Source organism: Panicum hallii, chromosome 7 (assembly GCF_002211085.1).
Source record: "Panicum hallii strain FIL2 chromosome 7, PHallii_v3.1, whole genome shotgun sequence".
Classification (NCBI taxonomy): domain Eukaryota; kingdom Viridiplantae; phylum Streptophyta; class Magnoliopsida; order Poales; family Poaceae; genus Panicum; species Panicum hallii.
In genome coordinates, this window is record NC_038048.1 from 561,124 (window position 1) to 581,809 (window position 20,686).

At 45.8% G+C, this 20,686-nt stretch overlaps 2 protein-coding genes across 2 annotated transcripts in view; both read right to left on the reverse strand.

The window, feature by feature from the left end:
- The window catches only part of LOC112899416, a 62,050-nt gene extending 52,364 nt beyond the window's left edge, over positions 1–9,686 (reverse strand). Inside the window, exons 1-5 of the mRNA XM_025967871.1 lie at positions 9,304–9,686; positions 9,065–9,219; positions 8,866–8,985; positions 8,723–8,729; positions 5,902–6,120 (exon numbers count right to left, since the gene is read on the reverse strand). Of these exons, the coding sequence (XP_025823656.1) occupies positions 5,902–6,120; positions 8,723–8,729; positions 8,866–8,985; positions 9,065–9,219; positions 9,304–9,645 (843 nt within the window). The 5' untranslated portion in view covers positions 9,646–9,686. The remainder of the gene's footprint in view (positions 1–5,901; positions 6,121–8,722; positions 8,730–8,865; positions 8,986–9,064; positions 9,220–9,303) is intronic.
- A 10,104-nt stretch (positions 9,687–19,790) lies between these two features.
- Positions 19,791–20,476, reverse strand: LOC112899420 (nucleolin-like). Its single transcript, XM_025967879.1, has 2 exons — positions 19,837–20,476; positions 19,791–19,804 (listed from the first exon to the last, which is right to left on the reverse strand). The coding sequence occupies exons 1-2, from the start codon at positions 20,474–20,476 to the stop codon at positions 19,791–19,793; spliced, it is 654 nt and encodes a 217-aa protein (XP_025823664.1).
- Between the last annotated feature and the right edge of the window lie 210 nt (positions 20,477–20,686).

Below are 20,686 nucleotides of genomic sequence, written 5' to 3' on the forward strand. Positions count from 1 at the left end.
CCTCCTGTTCGGACCAGTTGTGCATCATGTCATGAAGGCCCGCAACAGTTTTTGGCCTGTTCCGCCCGAAGTCTCTGTAGATGCCTGGGTCGGTGATGCCGTTGTAGAAGTAGTTGATGATGTCGTCCTCCGAGATGTTCGTGATGGTAGCGCGAACATCGAAGAAGTGACGTGTGTAGGACCGTAGGGGCTTGTTACGTTCTTGTTTATACTGAGCAAGATCGTGATGAGTACCTGCATGAGCGATCGCTCCCTGGAAGTTGTCGATGAAGACCTTCTTGAGCCGTTCCCAAGAGTCGATCGAGTTGTTGCTGAGGCTCTCCAGGCATGTGAGCGGCGCAGGGTCCAGAGCCATCAGGAAGTAAACGACCTTGGTGATGTTGGAGCCCCCTGCGACTTCAATGGCCGTGGAGTAGCAACATAGCCACTGCTGAGGAGCTTGCTTGCCGTCGTACTTGGTGATGCCGATCGGCTTGAAGCCCTCAGGGTACTTGTAGCAACTGAACCGTGCGGAGAAAGCTAGGAAACGGTCGCTGCAGTCAGTACCTTCAGTCTCGACTTCTTCGCGAACCTTGCGCTTGGAGTCGATCACGGACCGCGCATCGCGGCCTTCATTAATGTGCTGGCGCAGGTCTTCTGGAGGAGGTCGATGATTGGCCTATCGCGGGTTACCCCCTGGAGGTGGCTGCTGCCTCCCGCCAAGGGCCTGGCTCCCGCGAGCGTTGTCGTTGTTGTGGCTGGGCTGAGGTCGAGGGCGACCACCAGCCGTTCGGCTGTGAGCCTGGCTCCGACTCTCACCCACACGCTCCTCCCTGATAGCAGATGCCGGGTTTTGCTGATCCAGTTGGATCCAGGCCCTCTGCATGTAAACAAGTGCTTGACGCACATTCTGATCATTACTATGCTCGAGTATAGCCGTAACCCTGGCGATATTGGCTACCGGAGTCCTGAAGCCCCGTTCGCTTACGGCGGTGAATTTAGGGTCGAGCTCACGATGCATGGATCGCCTGCGCTCGTTGACCCACCTCCGCCGGATTGTGCGGGCCCTGTTCCTGGCCCTCCGTGCCTCATGATCAGCGTCGTTCTCGTCGCCGGTGTTGGCTGTGGCGTCATCTTCGAAGACCACATCAAATTCGATGATAGGAAAATCACCATCGTCCTCGCCTTCTTCGCCATTAGCACCTGGCGGGAGGCGAGCTCATCAGAGCTTGCATCGACTAGTTCAGTCAACTCTTCCGCCACGGTAGCCAACAGCCTGCCTTCCTGGAAAGGCAAAGGCTTGAGGTGGGCTGCAAGTCGATCCTCAGCCTCGACTAGATCGGAGAGCTTCATGCCCCTCCAATGTACGAAACACCCCTCCGGTGTGGAGGTGATCATCAGATCACTGGCGTGAAAACAACCCGAAGCCCCCCGACATGCGGTGGCTTCGGACCTCTCAAGTTGGAACAAAGAATCCAGGTCCTTCTCTAACGCAGAGAAGGACTCGGAGATGTCGGCCTCCTGAAGATCAGTGGCCAGATTGCGTGAATCGAGTCAGGATCAGCTACGTGAACCCTTAGATTGGAACGAGTCCAACCCAAGGGGAGTTGCCGCAGCGCCGGATGAAGTTGCGCCGGGAGCTAACTCCAACTTGATATTTGCAGCGGAAGCATGGATCAACAAGTCTTCGAGATCATCAATGAACTTGTCGAGGTCGCTGCGAAGATCCACTACGGGAGTCTTTGGCTTCATATCGACGAGGAATAGATGGAAATTGCCCGCACCATCTGCGATGCAGACCCACGAGCCAAAAACAAATATCGTGCCCTGAGAGGGAACTGACCTGGTGAATTGGAAAGATGCCATCAAGCTCGCCGGTGGATCTTCGACGTGTTCCCCTACCTGGCGCGCCAGCTGTCGGTGTTTAACCGACTGCCCACCGAGGGATATGCCCACGGTGGTAAGTTTTAGGTAAGGAGACGCCGAGATCAGGAACTCGAAGGTGCAAGGAACACAAAACTTAGACAGGTTTGGGCCGCAAGGTGCGTAATACCCTACGTCCTGTGTGGTGGTTTGTATTGCCTTAGGTGTAGAATGATCTGGAGATCTTGTTTTGAGAGGGTCCCTGTCCCCCCTTATATACCCGGGAGGCCAGGGTTACAAGGATACTAACCAACACCAGCCAAGGAATCGTACCAGAACATATCTCGAGTAGATTCCTTCTATATCGGTTAGCTTTACCTCCTATTTAAACAGGATAAATAAGAGATAAACGAGATAAATAAGAGATAAGACGGACTTAATCTCTTAAACCTCTTTAAACTACATTATGTACACAGTCCCGTGGCCACGGGTCTGATAGAGGGGGCAGCTGGCGGCCGGGGAAAACGCGGGCGATGGGCGGTGGGTGGCGCTGCAAAGAAACAGAGAGGGAAAAGCAGGAGGAAGAAGATGAGGATCTGTTCGTAAATTTGCAAAAGTTCAAGGAGTTCACTGTAAACTAAAATTTTCTTCCAAACTATAGCTCTAATGAAAATATGCCCAAAATCAAAAGTGTAGAGCTTAAAAAGATCTACCACTTTGCTTTAGGGTCTAACTTTAAAATAGTTAGGGCTTTGAAATTATTTTTAAAACCAACAAATCATTCAGTTTCAAAAAAAATCCAAAATAAGTTTTACCTTTTTACTGAAGCCCTAAAGTATTTACACTTCTTACGGTGGTTAAAAAGTGAAAACTCATGTTTGCAAATCAACCCTTCACTTATTTTTGAAATTACCTCCCATTTGTACACAAATTACAAAAAGAACCCTAATTTTTCCAATATTACAAAAATACCCTTTAACGTATATTTAAGCTTTTAAAGGCATTCATCAAAACACATATACACTAAGCACCACTTCGTACTAGAAATTAATGTGCCTAGCTCCTAAGTACCTGAAATGTCACACCTTCCCCTTCTTCCATTGCCACCGCCACCATCTCCTTCCCTGTCGTCGGCCGCCGCAATTCGTTCCCGACGGTGAGCCTCCCTCCAATTCCTCACAGCTGCAACCCTTCCTCCCTTCCCTCAACCCATTTGAGGCCTCACCTCCTCCCTTCCTCCTCTTCTCACAGGTCTTCGGTGGAGCTCCATCCATTCGCCGCCGCCCTTGCGAGGAACGCCGCATCATCGAGCCTCGCAGCCTCCTCATCACCCTTTGGTGAGCTTCGCTGCCCTCGCAACATGCCGTGCACGCATTCCCATTCCCTTCTGCTGCCCCTCGCCGCCGCTGCGCCGCGCACTGGCTGTGTCATGGGTGCCGCGCATGGCCATGCCGCGCCTCTGGCCACGGGTTCAGCTTGACCCGGCTTGGGTCCACTCACCCCCCGGGCCCGTTGGTCAGCGGCTCAGGTGGACCCAGGGTGGAGCAGATCTGCTGCTTTTTGTTGTTTTGTAGATCTGAAAACTTGTAAAATGTGTATAAAATTGTATAGGACTCAAAAGAATATGAAACTTTTTTTGTTGAAACCCTTTGATGTAGATCTACTCTGTAAAAGTTTTTTTTTTCATGTTACGGGTGCATAAATTAGTTATGATTTGTTTTTGTAAAAGTGATTTAAATGCTTGGTAATTTCTCGGATGATCTAAAATTACCAAACTTAACTTTGTTAGATTCCTGATGAAAATATCTATATAGTGGTGAAATTTGTTGGGATGGAACCAAACTGTTTATTAGGGTGTTGATACCATGTTTGCAGCCTGACATCTTGTTGATTACATAACTTTTAACTGAAAAATGCTAAAATGGTAAATCCACTTGTGTTAGCTTATTTTCTCTGTCTAGTTCTTATGATATTTTCTTGGAAATTGTTCGAAGTGATTTGCATATCTTTTAAGATTTAACTTGCTTAGAGTACCTGAAAATTATCATGCTCATAAATAATTCTATGAAATTGATTTTGCTGCAAATCCAACTTTTATGAATTCTTATTGATGTTCACTGTATGCTTAGTTTATTTTATAATTTATGCTTGCTGTATAATTTTCTTGTGCTAACTCTAGATTTAAGTGTTCTTGCTTAAGTGAGTAGAGTAGCTTGATTGTCACTGTTTGTGTTTATGTTTGTGTATCATTGCATGTCGTACCTTTCTACATGCATGTCATTGCATCGACAAATATGGCATCATGCTAACATATGCATACATTCAAGCATTTTAGTGACTGAAACGCTGGAGAACAAGCTCGTTGAGCCCATCGAGATCGTTGAGCCCAAGCCCGACATTGGGTTCATTGTTGAGCTGGAAGAAAACCAAGGCAAGCAGCTAAGCATGATATTTTTCCCCACTTAAATTGATTTAGTTTTAGTTATCTCAATTGGGTAATTATGGGCTATGTATTATGTTAATTTATGGCATTGTTGCACCTACTTTTATGCATTACCTTTCTTGAGTTGTTTATCCATGTCCTTGTCACGTGTTAGCTAGTTAACTAAATAACTTGACTAGTTGCTTAGTTATTGCTTAGAGTTTTTTTTAACTTAAAATGAAAGAATAGAATAGGGTCACACTACACTCACTTGATTATTCTTGATCATACTAGTTCGGTTATGGTTATGTTGGAAACATGATTTCGTGGTTCGGGCGGAATGGTAAGGCCTAGAGAAAATAGTCTCAGAGTCATAGTCCGCTTGAATCGTTTAAGGACCATCAGTGGATGATGTTGGTTTTGAGCAACTAACCGTACTACCACATATCCAATCATGGTAAGGATGAGCCTATTACCTCCTTTGTCTTGGTCATTGAGGCACGGTTCTAGATGCGTGGCCATGGGACTATGTAGAGAGGCTTAGGAGAGGCTTAAGGGTGTCCTCGGTGGACCTAGGTGACTCTCCGCGTAAGCTAGACGTACCCTCAATGGACGAGGCTTGTTGGAAATGGTTGATGCGAGTATCCCCTCATCCAACTTGGCCAGTTGGGTGAGCCGCATGGTCTTTATGTCGTGGGGGTCAAGAAGTACACCCTTGCAAGGTTAATAATCAATTCGAATTGCCGCGCTCTCGGTCATGAGCAGCTCAATATCCCATGAATTCTTTGTAGAAAGTTTCGTTGATGTCGGAAATGGTTTCATGTCACCTTTATGATCATGTACTTGTTCTTCCTTTAATCAACTAAAATTTATGTTGTGGTTTGGGCAAGATAATTAATTTGCTAGAGAGCTAGTTGTTGGATTAGAGAGCTCATGCTTATGCAATAATTACTTAACCTTGAAGCCTCACCCTTGTTGAGCCTTCTTTGCATGATCCTTGTTTATATAATCATGTAAGTCTTGCGAGTACCTTTGTACTCATGTTGCTTTTAACCTAAGTTGCAGGTGAGCTGGAGCTTGTGTTTGGTCACCTCTATCCCACCGATTCCGATGCGGGAACCGATTCCGATGTGGGAGAGGAGTGAGTTGTTGTGGTCACAATGGCGTTCTTGAGCAAAGACGTAATTGTCTTTATCACGCTTTAGTTATTTTATCTGCTACGTAGCTATTTATGAGAGCGTGACAAAAATATTAAACTATATCTTTTTGTTATCATTCGTGAGCTCAAGGCTTGTAATGTGGAACTTGAACCTTCTATTTTCATATTTGAACCTCCCTTGTTATGAATTTGTAACCCCTAATGTTGAACCTTGTGTTATGTAATATATGCTCTCTATGGATCTTATGATAATATGCAAATTGTATGATGGTACGTGTGCTTATTCCTAAGCATGTGGCAAGCACGTACCAGGACTACCGGATTTGATATCGTTTTAAGTGAATGACGTGTCGGTCGTTGAAGTCTCTAGATGTGGGTTAGCACGTGGCATGCTCTTAAGCGGACATATGCTAGCTCTCATCTTAAAGATAATGACCGGCGGTTTACTTAAAACGGTCTTAAATTGGACGGTTCTTACATTGAGCATGGTTAGCGGCGGGCTGTGGCTTGCCTCTGCCGCTAGCATCACCTCGTTGAAGAGGAACAGGTACGCCGCGCTCTTCTCCTGGAAGTGCCTCTTGGCATCCTGCTCCTGCTTGGCCCTCTTGGCATCCTGCTCCTGCTTGGCCACCGCCTTGTGCTTCGGTGGGGACGGGCACGCGGCGTTGGAGCCGTACGCATGCAAATGCCTTCCCTCCTGCTTGACCACAGCTAGCCTTGAGCTTTAGCGGGGACGGGCGCGCGGCGTCGGAGCAATAAAATTCATATTCTAGGTAGAAACATTATCTTAGACTAGGTAAGAAGCCTGAATGTGCCTTCTTTACATCAAATAGGTCTTCTTGTTAGATAAACTAGAACATTAAGCGCGCTTTGCGCGCCCTACCATAGACCACAAAAATATAAATGATTATAAAAATATAAATGACAACTGAAGAGAATTTGCTATCATTAGGAAACAAAGTACATTAAAAAATTTGTTCAAAAATACATACAAAAACCTATACACCAGATATTCCTAATTTAGTATTATGAAAATTATGAAAATTGAACTCTAATGAACCATGGCTATGTTAAGTTTTTTTTTCTTTCAAATCAATAGGCATCTTGGATGCTAGTGCCCTAGTTATGTTTGCAGCTGTAAGATTGAGATCTAGAACCATGCATGTTGGGTTGCCATTAGAAATGTGAAAACATAGTCACATAGAAGACACTGATCTTCACCTCCTAATGGTGACAATGAAATCAAAACACAAGATCTGCAGGAATAGAAAGCGATATTTATTAGCCCATGAAGGTAAACTTCACAAAAATAAGGTTTTCATATCGTCAGCAAAGGAGGAACTTCTCTCATATATATTTTCCCCTAGTTTTCTATATGATGTCAGTCAGCACATAACAATAAAAGGAACCAAAATTTTAAAAATGAAAAAGAATCAAAATGAGCATAAAGGGAAAGGGTGCATGATGAAGCAGGCCTTGTTACAACATATGGCAATCAAATATATTATATACGCCAAGCCAAGCTGCACTGTGCTCAAGTAAACATGTGAATTGAAGCACACAAATGACAGCACAATGGTCTAGATAGTATAAATGTCTCCATTCCCACAACACTACACATAAAGTCATCACAGCGATATCATCGATTGCGCTTTCCGTTATCACCAAATCCAGGAGCATGGACAGCACATACCTAAACTTGACCACATGTAATTAGCTGAAGAATGTACATGAATAAGTTTCACCGTGATAACAGTTATTAGACATAGTTCAATGACTTGAGAAAGGGAAGAAGCACTACACGGGAGGGTGCTCTTTGATTCAAAAGGAAGAAAGAAGACAGAGAAAATGACTTGCTTTCATGTACGAGTATGGATTGTCCAGTAGCTAGTATAAGCACTTCAGTACAGTAGAAATCATTCCCTGAAGAAATAATTAGTATCACCTTGAGCCCAGCTCGATGCTTGTTCATTACATGCAATTATAGAGCTTATGCTTCTATATCAATGAGAAGAAGCCTACGTTTCTACATAGACCACTCATCAGACGCCACCAATTTTACATAGCGTGTCACCAAAAGCTGAGACATAAATGAACAAGGATACCTTGACAGAAATTTCTACCAGTCGAAGAAGAATTCGTGTTTGAGATTTTCTTGTCATGGACAAGAATCTGAGGGTTCTCCATCTCATGCACAAGTATTAAATAGATAACTGAAATTGATAATAATCTGTGATAATTCATACGGAATCTTCCAATCTGTTGATATGCATCTCATAACTGTGTTTTATCTGCTCTTATCAAACATTTACCAAGCCAAAAGCTATTTATCTGTTTTGCACTCTTTATTTGTTTAAAGAAGAGAGGTTGCAAAACAGATATATGGATGTGCCAATCTTGAACCATCTACGAATAGTCGCAGACATAGTATTGTTTCTAGGAAAAGGTGCTCTGCCTTCTCACTTAATACGGGCAAGAGTAACTACATGGCAAGAAGAAAACCTACAAATAAAGAGGAACCAGGAAAAACTGAATCAATCCTTCTTCCTTGGCCGATTAGTATATCAAACTGTATTAAAGTGGATTCTTATGTGCTTGTGCAACTGCACATATATTTACTTCACAAGAAGAGCAGTTCAGTAGCATTTATAGGCATTAAGCTCTGATCATTAGCATCACTACGGGAAACGGCTACTTTGCCGAGTGTCAAAAACACTCGGCAAAGCTCCAAAAACACTCGGCAAAGGCTTTGCCGAGTGTTGCACTCGGCAAAGGACACACAGAAGAGAAAATGTCGGCAAAGGGGACTTTGCCGACTGCATTTCGTCGGGCATTCGGTAAAGCCTTTGCCGAGCGCAAAGTCCCGCACTCGGCAAACTTTAAGCGTCGTGACGGAGCAGGGGCATAACGGACGATTTGCCGAGTGCCAGGTCCTCGGCACTTGGCAAAGAAATAATCTTTGCCGAGCGCCGGCGCTGAGGCACTCGGCAAAGATTGTTACTTTGCCGAGTGCCAAGGACCTGGCACTCGGCAAAGATTGCTTCTTTGCCGAGTGCCGTGAGCCTGGCACTCGGCAAAGATCGTTACTTTGCCCAGTGTCAGATGCCTGGCACTATCTTTGCCGAGTGCCGAGGACCTGACACTCGGCAAAGACTCTTCAGATTTTGCCGAGTGCAAACACTCGGCAAAGTGACCAGAATTACCCATTTTAATCTGTTTTTTCTATTTCATCCACACATATATATTAGAAAAACATATATCATCACAAAGACCACCAACATCATATCTATATCACAAACATCACATCTATATTACAAACACAATCGAGTCACATACATATCCCAAATCGGTTCACAAACATAATATCATTACAGACCACAAATATGTCACAAATATGCATGTCTCACAATATAGTCCATATAATTATGAGATGTCAAAAAACATGAGAAGTCTACAGAAACAGGATAAGTGACAAAAATCATCATCAAGACCTCCAACCCAGTGACCTCCAATATGGCGTAGTTGGAGAAACATGAGGGTCATTTGGAGCCGTCGATTGATTCTGCAAAGAGGAGAAGCGATCTCATGTGTAAGACAAGATAAATGAAGGTCAGACATGGCTAAAACTTATCCATACTCACAGGAGTAGAAAACTAGCAGGAGGTCGAGGTGAAGCGAACAACAAAGGTGGTAGAGCTACACCCGCTGCGGCACCAAGAGTCTGCATGTAGGCAAACATATCCCTCATCCTGTGCTCGTTCTCCACACGTAGCCTCCTCTCTTCTTCTAATTGGGCCTGCAAAATTTTCACTCCAATGTTATGATAATACAAAGAAATGGTATACAATAATCAATGAACAACGAATAAAGAAGAAATGACCTGGAATGCCTGTATCCGGTACTGTGAAGTGTCTTGCCGAGGTCGTATGCCTGGGCTCGCACTCGTGCTCCTTGCTCTAATCTGAGATAGAGTAGGAGTAGAGGACGAGTCGATTGCGCCGTCGGCAATCCAATACCGCCCATGATTCTTACCTCCTCCAACCCTCATGACGACTTCTTTGTCAAGGTCCTCGGTGGCCGGATCAAACTCTAGACCATGGACCTCCCTTGCCATCGTTGTGTACGCACTGAGACGGGTATGGACCATCGGGTTGCTGTATGCCTTGGGCCCGTCCTCCGGATTGTAGTTGACGTCAGACGTCGCCTTGCCCTTGTGGGACATAGCATATGCCTTCAAGAGGGAGCAAGGCTGGCCACCATGTGACGACGACTGCAAGAAAACAAGCAAGACGATTAGAAATCATGCATAATTGAGTGTTACATTAAATAAATTCATTCGCGTACCCATACTTCTGCGTATGCGCTGAGGCTGTGACTACCTTAATGGTGTGTTGCACCTGGCATCATCAAACGCCGCTCCCGACAAACGTTGTGCGACTCCTCCCACTCGTTGGAGCAACACTTGTGCACCATTTGTCACCGGCACTCTTGATGCCCGAGGCACCAATAAGGAGTCGTCTACAGGGCATCAAGTATTTGACATATTAGAAGATGAAATTAAGCCTGCTTAATGTAAAAAAGAATGCATATTAATTTTCTTTATTTACCTGCAAGTACTACTCCTCAGTCAAAGATATGGTTCTTGCTTCCGTTTTGGTGACCTTCTCTCCAAGAACGTTGCCGTGAAAACTAATAATAGCCTGGATACGCGCCTCATAGTGCATATCAACGACTCGTTTCTTACAGACTTTGGTGGCCACCACATCAGCTTTGTCCTCAAATCCATCCTCACATCTGAAGAAATCCTGCATGCAAACACGATGTATACCATTCATTTTTTTAAGAATGTGAAATGAATGCAATGTATTTAGCACTTACCCACAGCTCTTGTTTCACCCACTCCGCCTTGTTGTTGAATACCCTGCCATCCTGATCTTCAGCATCAGGAGCAGCGGCATAGTGGTCGAACATATAGGCCGGCTCCGTCACTCCACCGTACTCAACCAGGCCAGGGAAGTGTTCCCTGCACAGAAGACCGAGGATGCCATTGACGCAGCGTTTGTGAGCAGTACCTGCACTCTGCACAATTGTCCAGGACCTGCACAAATGATTAAGACCTCTTAATAGTTTCAACTTTGAATTTGAACATATAACAAGAAGAAGAAATGAAAATATGAAAAGTTACTTACTTTTCCCCTTCGGGTCAAATCAACGGGCGCCTCTCACGAGGTATCGGTCGCTTAGGGAGACTGTCGGGACCTGTACATGTGATTAAGAAAAATTATTAGTTTCAACTTTAATTTTGAACATATAACATAAAGAAGCAATGAAAACATATAAACGTTCTTACCTCGCAAGTAGACGCTCGACGAACCAGAGGCACCAGAACCAGAGGCGGTCTGCTGCGCCTCGTCCTCCTCCTGCACCTCCTCGTGCTCCTCCTGCGCCACATGCACCTCCTCCTCCGTGTCGTCATGTTGCCCCACCTACGCCTCCTCCTCCTCCACCTCCTGCGGGGGCACCTGCGTCGTCCCCCTCCTCCTCCCCCCCCTCCCTCCTCTCAGACGACCCAGATGTAGTTGACCTAGCCCTCTGGTAAAGCGACCTAACGCTCCTCAACCCACCGCCTACCATCTTTGTTCAATCACCTGCAATTAAGAAGAGTAAAGTAATAAGTACAGATAAACAAGACGTACTTAGAAAGAAATGCAAAATAAATTAAACATAAATGCATAATAATATAGTATTACATTGATTAAAAATAATCTTCATAATCGGGATTAGCTGGATCATAAGTCTCATCATCACTATCAATCAAATCATAATCAATAGTATCTGAAGGATCAACGTCGTCATTGGCATTGCCTAAATATAATCGTTCTAGCATTTGTAAGTCTTTCAGATTTTGGACCTCATCCTCCTCCTCATCAACAACTGTTTCAACATCCATTCTGACCGCTTCGGTTAAGTCTATCTCAAATCGCCCTTCTAGCCCCTCTTCTTGAAATAACTCTCCGTCGTATGTGTTTGGGTCTAAGTTGTAGTCTTCGTCGTTTGGAACAGGTACTTTACCGTGCGGTGATACCTTGTGCACAACATACCAACTCTTAAGATGCTCTTTGGTTTGGCACGCATATGGGAGATAATAAACTTGTATGGCCTGTTGGGCCACAATATAGACATCGTCTCCAGGGAAGACAGAATCCTGTCGAATTTCCACTAGCCCAAGATTAGAATATGTCCGTCTCGTTACTTCAAGATCAAACCAATGACATTTGAATATGACAGGATTAAGAGGTTTGCAAACATAAAAACTTACTTCGTATATTTGTTCAATTCTTCCATAATACTCGATCCCATCAAGGCCAGGAGTAAAAACTCCAGTATTTGTGGTCTTTCGATTGGGTCGACTTGCCTCGTAGCTTGCTGTACAAAAATAATATCCATTCACGTCATAAACAGAATATGACCTGACCCTAAGGGCAAAGCCATCGGCAACCTGTCTCAACTCAGCATTTATCGTATGGCCCTGCATGTTAAGCACGATAGATCATTTTATTATTCGCATATGGGAGCAACTTCGAATGAAAAAGTAAGTACAAGCTAGATTGGATGGTTACCTGCTGTTTGAACCAATGAATGAAATCAGGCAATCCATTTCCAGCACCCTGGCTAAAAAGGGTATCACATTCCTGTTGGGTAGGTTCCCTTGATCGACGCCAGAATTCATGAATAAATTGCTTCGTGTACGGCACCACCTCGTCAAGGTTGGTCAGCACATATAGCATTATCTGGCGCCACTCTTGATGTGTCAATGTCTTGGTGGTCGAACCACTTGCACTTCCGAGTTGCCCTAGGAAAAGGCTGAGGTTCAATTCATTTTCACTAGCATTGTAACGAGGGGGTGGATTGTGCACACTAGGGAGGTTGTCACCATAGTATGTTGTTGTGAAGTTCGACACCTCCTCTAGAATGTATGCCTCTGCAATGGAGGCCTCGATTTTACATTTATTTCCACATTTCTTCCGAAGAACCTTTAGAGACCTCTTGATTGGATAGCACCAACGACCCTGAACGCCCCCCCCCCCCATTCGTGCCTCATACGGGAGGTGCAATATCATATGCTCCATCGGATTGAAGAAGCCGGGTGGAAAGATCTTCTCCAACTTACAGAGCAACACCGGTGCAATTTTCTCCAAGTCTTCCACCATGGTCCGAGATAACTCCTTGGCACAAAGCTAGCAGAAGAAATAGCTCAACTCTGCAAGCACTAGCCAGACATGCTCAGGGACATAGCCTCGAACCATCGCTGGAAGAAGCCGCTCAATCCATTTGTGGTAGTCATGACTCTTCATCCCTAAGACTCACATAGTAGATAAGTTGACCCCCCTACTCAGATTAGCTGCATACCCATCAGGGAACATCAACCTCTTGATCCATTCTAGTACTTCCCTCCTTTGGGGCTTGCTCAATACAAAATCGGCCTTAGGCCTTCTCCATGTCTTTCCGCGACCAGGAGGCTTCATCTCTAGGTTTGGTCTATCGCATAACATTGCTAAATCCACTCTAGCCTTAACATTGTCTTTTGTCTTACCGGGAATGTCCATGATTGTTGCCCAAAGTGCCTTAGCGACATTCTTTTCAGTGTGCACCACATCAATATTGTGCGAAAGGAGAAGATCATCATAATAGGGGAGCCGAGTCAAGCCTGACTTATGAGTCCACATATGTTGCTGGCTATATCCCACAAAGCCACCTATATCACAATGCATTCACACTCTTTAGCAATTTTGTGTATCAACTTCTGAGCGCTACATATATGTGGCCGACTATCCATGCATAAGCTTTGAACAGAAGAAAAGAGATACAATTTTGGTCGGTGTGAACCGGCCATGTATGTATTCAATTCATGGATGAATCCGTGTTTAAATTATTATAAAAACTTGATATTGACATACTACATAAATCTTTTCTAGAGAAACATAAGTTAGCACATATTATATACGTCCTAATTTTCAAAAATGAAGATAAAAAGAATTCACATTTTTCAAACCTATTTTGTCAATTTATTGAATTTCTTGTATTTATTAAAATTTGAACTACAAGTCACACGAATAATGGAAAACAATGAATGAAAAAATGATATTCACGTTATTGAAGGATGCGTTGAGACCTTATCAAGAAAAAGATCAGAAATTTCAAACTTGTTGTCCACGAAACATGATGACGAACTTCTTATCCACTTGTTTTTAAAATGTATAAAAAGCAAATATGGTCCGAAAATTATGAAACTTGTCGAGATGTAATGATATCACATGGGGAAGCTGTGATAAAAATTTGACGAGATTTCGTGAAAATTAAAATATACGATGCTTACAAATTGAAAGTTCTCCAAAGAGATGTATCATTTTATGTGAAACCTGATTAGGTGTTAAGCATCGTAGATGTCAAACTTTCACGAAATTTTATACAAATTTTATCACAGTGTCCTCACATGATAACATGACATTTCGACAAGTTTCATAATTTTCCGACCAAATTTGCCTTTTATACAATTTAAACACGACTTGAACACAATTTAGTCGCCATGTTTCATGGATAGTAGGTTTGAAATTTCTGGTCCTTTCTTCGATAAGACCTCAAAGCATGCTCATTAACATGAATAATAATTTTTCATTCATTTTTTCCACTATTCGAATGATCACGCAGTTCAAATTTGAATTATTCAAGAAATTCAATAAAATGAAATAAATTGTCAAAATATAGCAAACACTTCGATAAATGAACCTAAATTACATATCTTGTTGTGGAGAATGTAGGATGGTAATAGAAAAAATTTAGACAAAATAAAGAGAAAAATTATGTATATTTTGCCAAGTGTCTTGCCTTGGCACTCGGCAAAATGCATCTTTGCCGAGCGTCTTGGAGTAGGCACTCGGCAAAGACTCATGCCGTTAACTACCGTTAGGTCCTGGCGCGCGTTTGCCGAGTGTCATTCTTTACCGAGTGCTCGACACTCGGTAAAAAAAACTTTGCCGAGTGTTTTATTTTGCCGAGTGCCAGACACTCAGCAAAGGATGAATTTACCGTATATTTTCCTTTACCGAGTGCCCGATATTTTACACTCGGCAAAGCTACACTTGGCAAAGTCCTCGTTTCCGGTAGTGCATGATAGCAAGAGACATGCTCAAGACACTCACCTGGAATAAGTTTTGCATTCCATTTTTAATTGATCCCTCCTGCCAAGAACTCACGAGATATAGCAAACAGAAGCTCGATCAAACAGCCGAAAAACACACCAAAAGTAAGAAGAAATGCTGGGCATTCAAGGCAAGGTTTGCGAACGTACCATTGTGAGCTGCCCCAAAAAACTGCACAAATTCTTCATTTCAGCACATGGTTAGAAGGGGTTGATGCTCGTGAACTACCATCTGGCGCATCCAAACTCAACCAAATCAAAAGCAGCCGGTGGCCTCAGTGGAAGCTGTGAACATAGCACAGCATGCCCACATCACCCCGCGGCAAACAAATCTTAGTTAGAGCATAGCACAATCAGTCCCAAATTAGACTACACAAACGCGATGCAGATCCGTTTCAACGTGCTCTAACGAACCAGATCGAGAACACCGCGAAGGCACATGGCCAGATGGGGAAAGGGTAGGAACAACCCAAGACTGGATCTTAGATAGCAGAGCAGGGGTTAGTAGTGTACGGGCAAGCAGCCAATGAGCCAAGCAACCCAAGCTCAGAGGGAGTGGAGGGCAGCTCGGGGCTGTGCCCTCGACGCACGACCTGTGGATGCCGCGGAGGCCAGCGACCCTTGCTCAATCAACGTGCTGCCGGATCTCAGGTGGCTGCATGCGCTCCCCATGCCCCTGCGCACGCGCGGCTCTCCGTGCTCGAGCGACGGCGACGAGCGGCGGCGGCAGCGTGGAGAAGATAGAGGGGGTGGGGATTGAACTAGGGATTTCTGAAAAATCGCCTTTGGAATTGAACCGTGGGTTGAGTTTGGATATGTCCAAGGATTGTTTTACATAAATGCCAAAAGACACATGGCAGCGCGGAGGGCGTCGAGTGCTGTGGTGCCTCCAATCGGCACCTCTCTTTAATAAAACCGATTTCGCATGGTAAATTGGTCAGTGTTTTAGAGGCAAACCATCAAACACATAGCGTGCAATCTCCATGGCCGAAGCACAGGTTGCACAAGCAAGCCATCAAACACATCGTGGAAATCCTCCATGGACGAAGCACGTGTAGGAAGTAGGGGATGGAATTGCAGCGGACCAGCGGTGCAGCTGCTGGCCTTGCTGCATCGCATCATGGACGCACGGAAGCGAAGAAATGGCGGCGAGCAGAGAATTCAGGAAGTGAATATGCACGGCCGTACCTGCTTGGCCGCCTTGGCCAGCGAAATGACGAACAAATGGCACAGTCTGGACATGTTCCCCGAGAGGGAAGACTCGTTGTTGTCAGATGAGTTCGTCTTGGCGAGCGTCTGCGGCGGCGAGGTGAGCTGCTGCGGCAGCGGCGGCGCCTCTTCTTCCGATTGTCGCGGGCTCATGCGCCGCGGGACCGTCTCGATGTGGAGGTTGGGCCGCTGCCGCTTCTTGCTCCCGCCGCGCGGCAGAGGCGGCGACCGCGATGCCGAGAAGACGAACAACGATGCGTGGAGGCCCACGGTGAGGAGAGGTCAGCGTCCGTGGCCCTTGAGGTGAAGCCGCGAACAGGAAGCCACCCATAGGGGAAGGTGCCGCCGGTGGGCGTGCTGGACCGCTCTGGCGCGGCCAAGAACGGTAACATGTCCCCCGCGCCGCTGGCCTCGGATAACCCCAGTGTCGTCGGCACGTTCTCACCTCCTCCGTCCTCTATTTCTCTCTCTTCTCCATGACCTCCGGCGTGACCCTGGCGCCGCCGATCTTTGTTCCTCGACTTAACTCTTACGGCCGCGCCGCCGCGGATGAGGAAGAGCAAGGCACACGGGGAGGAGCAGGCCCACGAGGAACCACAGCTCCGTGACGGCTTCCGTCAGATCCCGCAGCCGTCGCGCTCACGAGCGGGCTGGCCTTCGGCGCAGAAACCTACGGCCAGGGCCACGGCGGGGGCGCGACGTCGGCTGGTGAGCTCGCGCTGCTCGGCCTGGTCGGGGAGCCGCTCGCCCGCTCCAGATCGTTCGCCGGCACTGGGAGGGCTTCCTGGGCGCACGCGGCGACGGCTATAAGCCTCTCGCCGCCGGTCCTCTAGAGTCTTCGCAGCCAGATATGTTTCTCACATGAATACGTGCACGCCCCTGTATGGAAGACGGTGAGAAGCCCTGCGCTAGCGTCCTAGAAATCTAGGATTGGATGGTGAAATTTTTTTGACCGACATGGCGAGCCTGGCCTTGCGCCTCAGCCGGGGGCTTTGCTTATATATAGATACTAGAGAAAGAGTTAAACAGCATATCACGGTTCTTATTTTAAGTTGCACGGACAGTTTAATTTGTGTTCTTGAATGTGAGGGCATTGTTTGTATTAGGTTTAGCTATAATAGAATTCTCATGTTGCGATATGCATGTGAAAAAAAATTCAGTATATGTGAATAGTGAGCATATTAAGGTGGACTGGTTGTGACATTGTTATCTATTGTAGCTGAGCCATGAAAGCATCTGCCTCCTCTGTATATTGTGTGGATATTAGTCCTGTGCAATCAGTAGTGGTCAGTCGTTTTCAAAAGTTCCTTTCATATATAATGCAACTCAATCTCAAAGCTTTTTCTACATGCATGGCACCTTTACATAGCTTAGCAGGGCTTTAGCATAACATTGTGTGCATTCATTTATTTGTAAATAATAAATAATAGGATTGCTTAAGGTATATATGTCATGGTTAAATGATGTGTAGTCGGAATAATAGTACGAGCTGCAAATCAACCATCCATCTTGTTTGGGGAACAATTTTCCATTTGCCGCTAGTCAGGGAGGTAGGGGGGCTTCTATTTGTAGCACATGCGATTTCATGGGAAGCTATCGCAGAAACGATTCCCATGGGCCGAATATTGCGCACCGTATTCATTTCGCTAGCGAGCCGCCAGTTGAAGTTCAATTTGATTCGATATCGAGATACTTTAGGAAACCACATTGTTTTCAGAAACAGATCTCGCGACTGGTGGAAACAACAATTCCATGACCGAAGTTCCAATAATTAGTCAGCTTGCACTTTTGAACTTAACTTCTAATAAAAATTCATTTGGATAAACAGTAATTGGATAATGCATAATTCATAGTGGAAGTTTCATTTGTAGTTTTTTTGAGGAGAACAAAATAAATGTTTCCAGAAGGAAACTACTAAAAGTAGTACTAGAAGAACAGAATCACAGTGGCATTCTTTACGAAGAACCTTGAAGTTCAAAAGTAAGACATAAAACATTGTAGAACTGCTTGCATTAGATTACAATTGAAATATAGTCTTCTGTCTCCACGACCAAGCTTGAAGTACTGGATGTAGAATGTTTTCTCCAGAAATGCAGATTGGATTGTAGTGATATCTTGAACTAGAAATAAGCAATATTCTACAGAAATAAACAAAGAATTAGAACTGCAGATATCTTTGAAATAAGCAATATTCTACAGGAATGACCAACTAAACTCATGCGAAGAGAGTGGAATGACAGGAATGAACAAAAACATATGCGAAGAGATGGGAATCATAGAAATGAGCTAAACTCATCTACGAGAAATAAAAGGAATGAACTCACAAATTACCATAACAGTGGAGAACTAGAGGAGAAGAGACGAAATCGAACCTTCAATTAACAGCCAGCTGCGGCGATGAAAACAACATTCCCCTTCGAGCCACCGGAAATGAGAGAACTCCAAATTGCCTCGCCGGAAATTCCTTTAACCCTAAACTGAATGGGGGAAGGAAGAGAGCGGCGGAACTAGGGTGATAACGACGAAGTAGCAGACCAAACGAAAAGGGGGAGGAACGAAATCAAACCTTCAAAGATGCTGGGATAAAGACATCAGGATCCACGAGAAATGAGGAGAATCAGAATCGCCATGGCGCGAAAACCCTAACTGAGAAGCCGAAAAGGAAGGAACAGGCGGAATAGAAAAGGCAGAGCTGTAGAAAAGGGGAGGACAGATCGCTAGATTAATATGGGCCGCGCAGCTGAATGGGCCTCCACAACCCGACACGGACCGAAGAAACCCACTCGGAGCTCTTGTGCGATGAAATTGCATGCAACAGCATATGCGATAAATAACATCCCCGAGGAGGTAGAACTGAATGAGGAAAATGTAGCCCCAACGAATTGTCTTATTGGATGAATTTATGCATTACATTGTTCAAAGAAACAAACATGATTTGCAGGGAAAAAAAAGATAAATGCTAGTTGAGACCTCATCCCTCGGAACGCAAGAAAACAGAATCAACACGCATGCATCATCATCCAAGCAAGGGAAAATAACAAAACAACAACCATGTATGTCTAATAATGTCTCCACTTTGACTGATTTTATTCATTATTCATAGTTTATGACGGCCCTTAAACCACGTACGGCCGGTTCACAATTCTAAGCAAAAGCAGCAACAGAAACTAATCCAATCTGACACCAAAATGCAGTCTTTCTGACACAAAAATACGGCCCAACCTTTGCAGCTTGCTCCATTATTCCTGCAACAAGCAAAGCATGTCAGAAGACAGAACATTGCTCTAGTAGCTAATAGATTGAATATTCAATGTATCAGAAGCAAACAAGCAGGAAAGTCAAGTCAGAGCATTGCTCCAGCGGACGGACACTATTAATTGTATCAGAAGCAACAGCAAACAAGACGAGTTTACGTAGTTAAGGCAGTGATCTGCAAGGGACGTGATCATATCTACCAATGCAAGCTCTTGTTTTTCTGGTAATCTCGTGTTTTAGTAAGTCGCACAAGAAACTATCAGAATCAGACTAGCAAATTAACAACTACTGTTCGAAACAATTACCAAATTAAATATCAAAATATATAGCAGTGCTGATTTATGCATGACGCGGGCAGAGGAGAGTGAATAGAATGGACCTGGCTGCAACATCACTTGTTCATCGTGTCGAGCAACGCCTCGGTGACCTCCTTCTTGATGTCCCACCACTCGTTTTTCACCTTACACTCGGCCAACTTCTGTTTAATGATCCTGGTGTTCAGCATGGCAGCCTTGTCGTCGTCCATCTCTAGGAAGGCGGCATCAAGCACGCCTGGATTGTAGTTGGCCACTTCCAGGAGCCCCACCTCCTTCATGAGGTGCCAGTACCTCGCGCTCTTCTCCATCTGGCCAGCCTCTGCTGCTCCAGAAGGGGCGTCGGCGGCAGCAGCAGGAGCAGGAGGTGACTTGGCGACCCCCACCTTGTTAGGCGACTTGTTCTTGGGATTGGGCGACTTGGCGACCTCCTTGCCGCACTCCATCGCAGCAGGTGCAGCCTTGTTGTTCTTGGACGGGGGCCACTTGGTGCTATCCTTGGCCGGCGCGTTCGTCGGCGACTTGTTCCTCCTCTTCCTCCTCGCCGCAGCTTTCGGCGCGGTCGACTTGGCGACCTCCTCCTTCGCCGCCTCCTCCTCCGGTGGGGGCAGCTTCTTCTCCGCCGGCTTCAGCGGCAGCGACTTGGTGCGGGCAACCGGTGGCGCCCTCTTCTTGGATGAAGAGGATTCCGCGAGCCCGGCCGCTGCCGCGTTCCGCTTCGCAACGGGTTGTTTGGTGAGGTCGGGAGAAGGCGGCGACTTCCCCCTGGACTTGGTGAGTGGCGGCGGAGGCAGCGGCTCGTCAGGTTCGGAGTCTTCCACCACCTCGTCCTCGTAGTCTTCATCGGAGCTATGGCCATCTTCCTCGGTGTCACTATCTTCCTCTCCCTCCTCGCGTGCCTCACTGCCGCTGTCTTCGGCATCCTCGTCGTCGTCGTCCCCCTCGTCGCCGTCGCTTTCCTGGCGCACTGGCGCCGGCGCCACGACAGGAGGGTTCTTGGCTGGGAGATGCACAGACTCCACCTCTCGTGCGTCGGCGGAGGCTTCCTCGGAGGAGGAGGAGGAAGACGACGACATGGTGCCGCGGTGGGTTGGGGATCGGAAGGCGAAGACGTATGGTGGCGGTGCGTGGCGGCGGCGGTGCGTTTGCTAGCTGCCGTGTGGTGTGGTGATCGACTTGTTGCTCATGGTATATCAATCTGTATAAATAATCTAGTAGTCAGCACGCACGTATACGCGTCCTCCAACTTCAGAACGGAGATGTTGCGCTCCGTGATCAGCCGGGAT

Excerpts from the sequence above, each read along its gene's own strand:
- LOC112899420 (XM_025967879.1), bottom strand. The coding sequence starts at position 20,476 with ATGTCGTCGTCTTCCTCCTCCTCCTCCGAGGAAGCCTCCGCCGACGCA.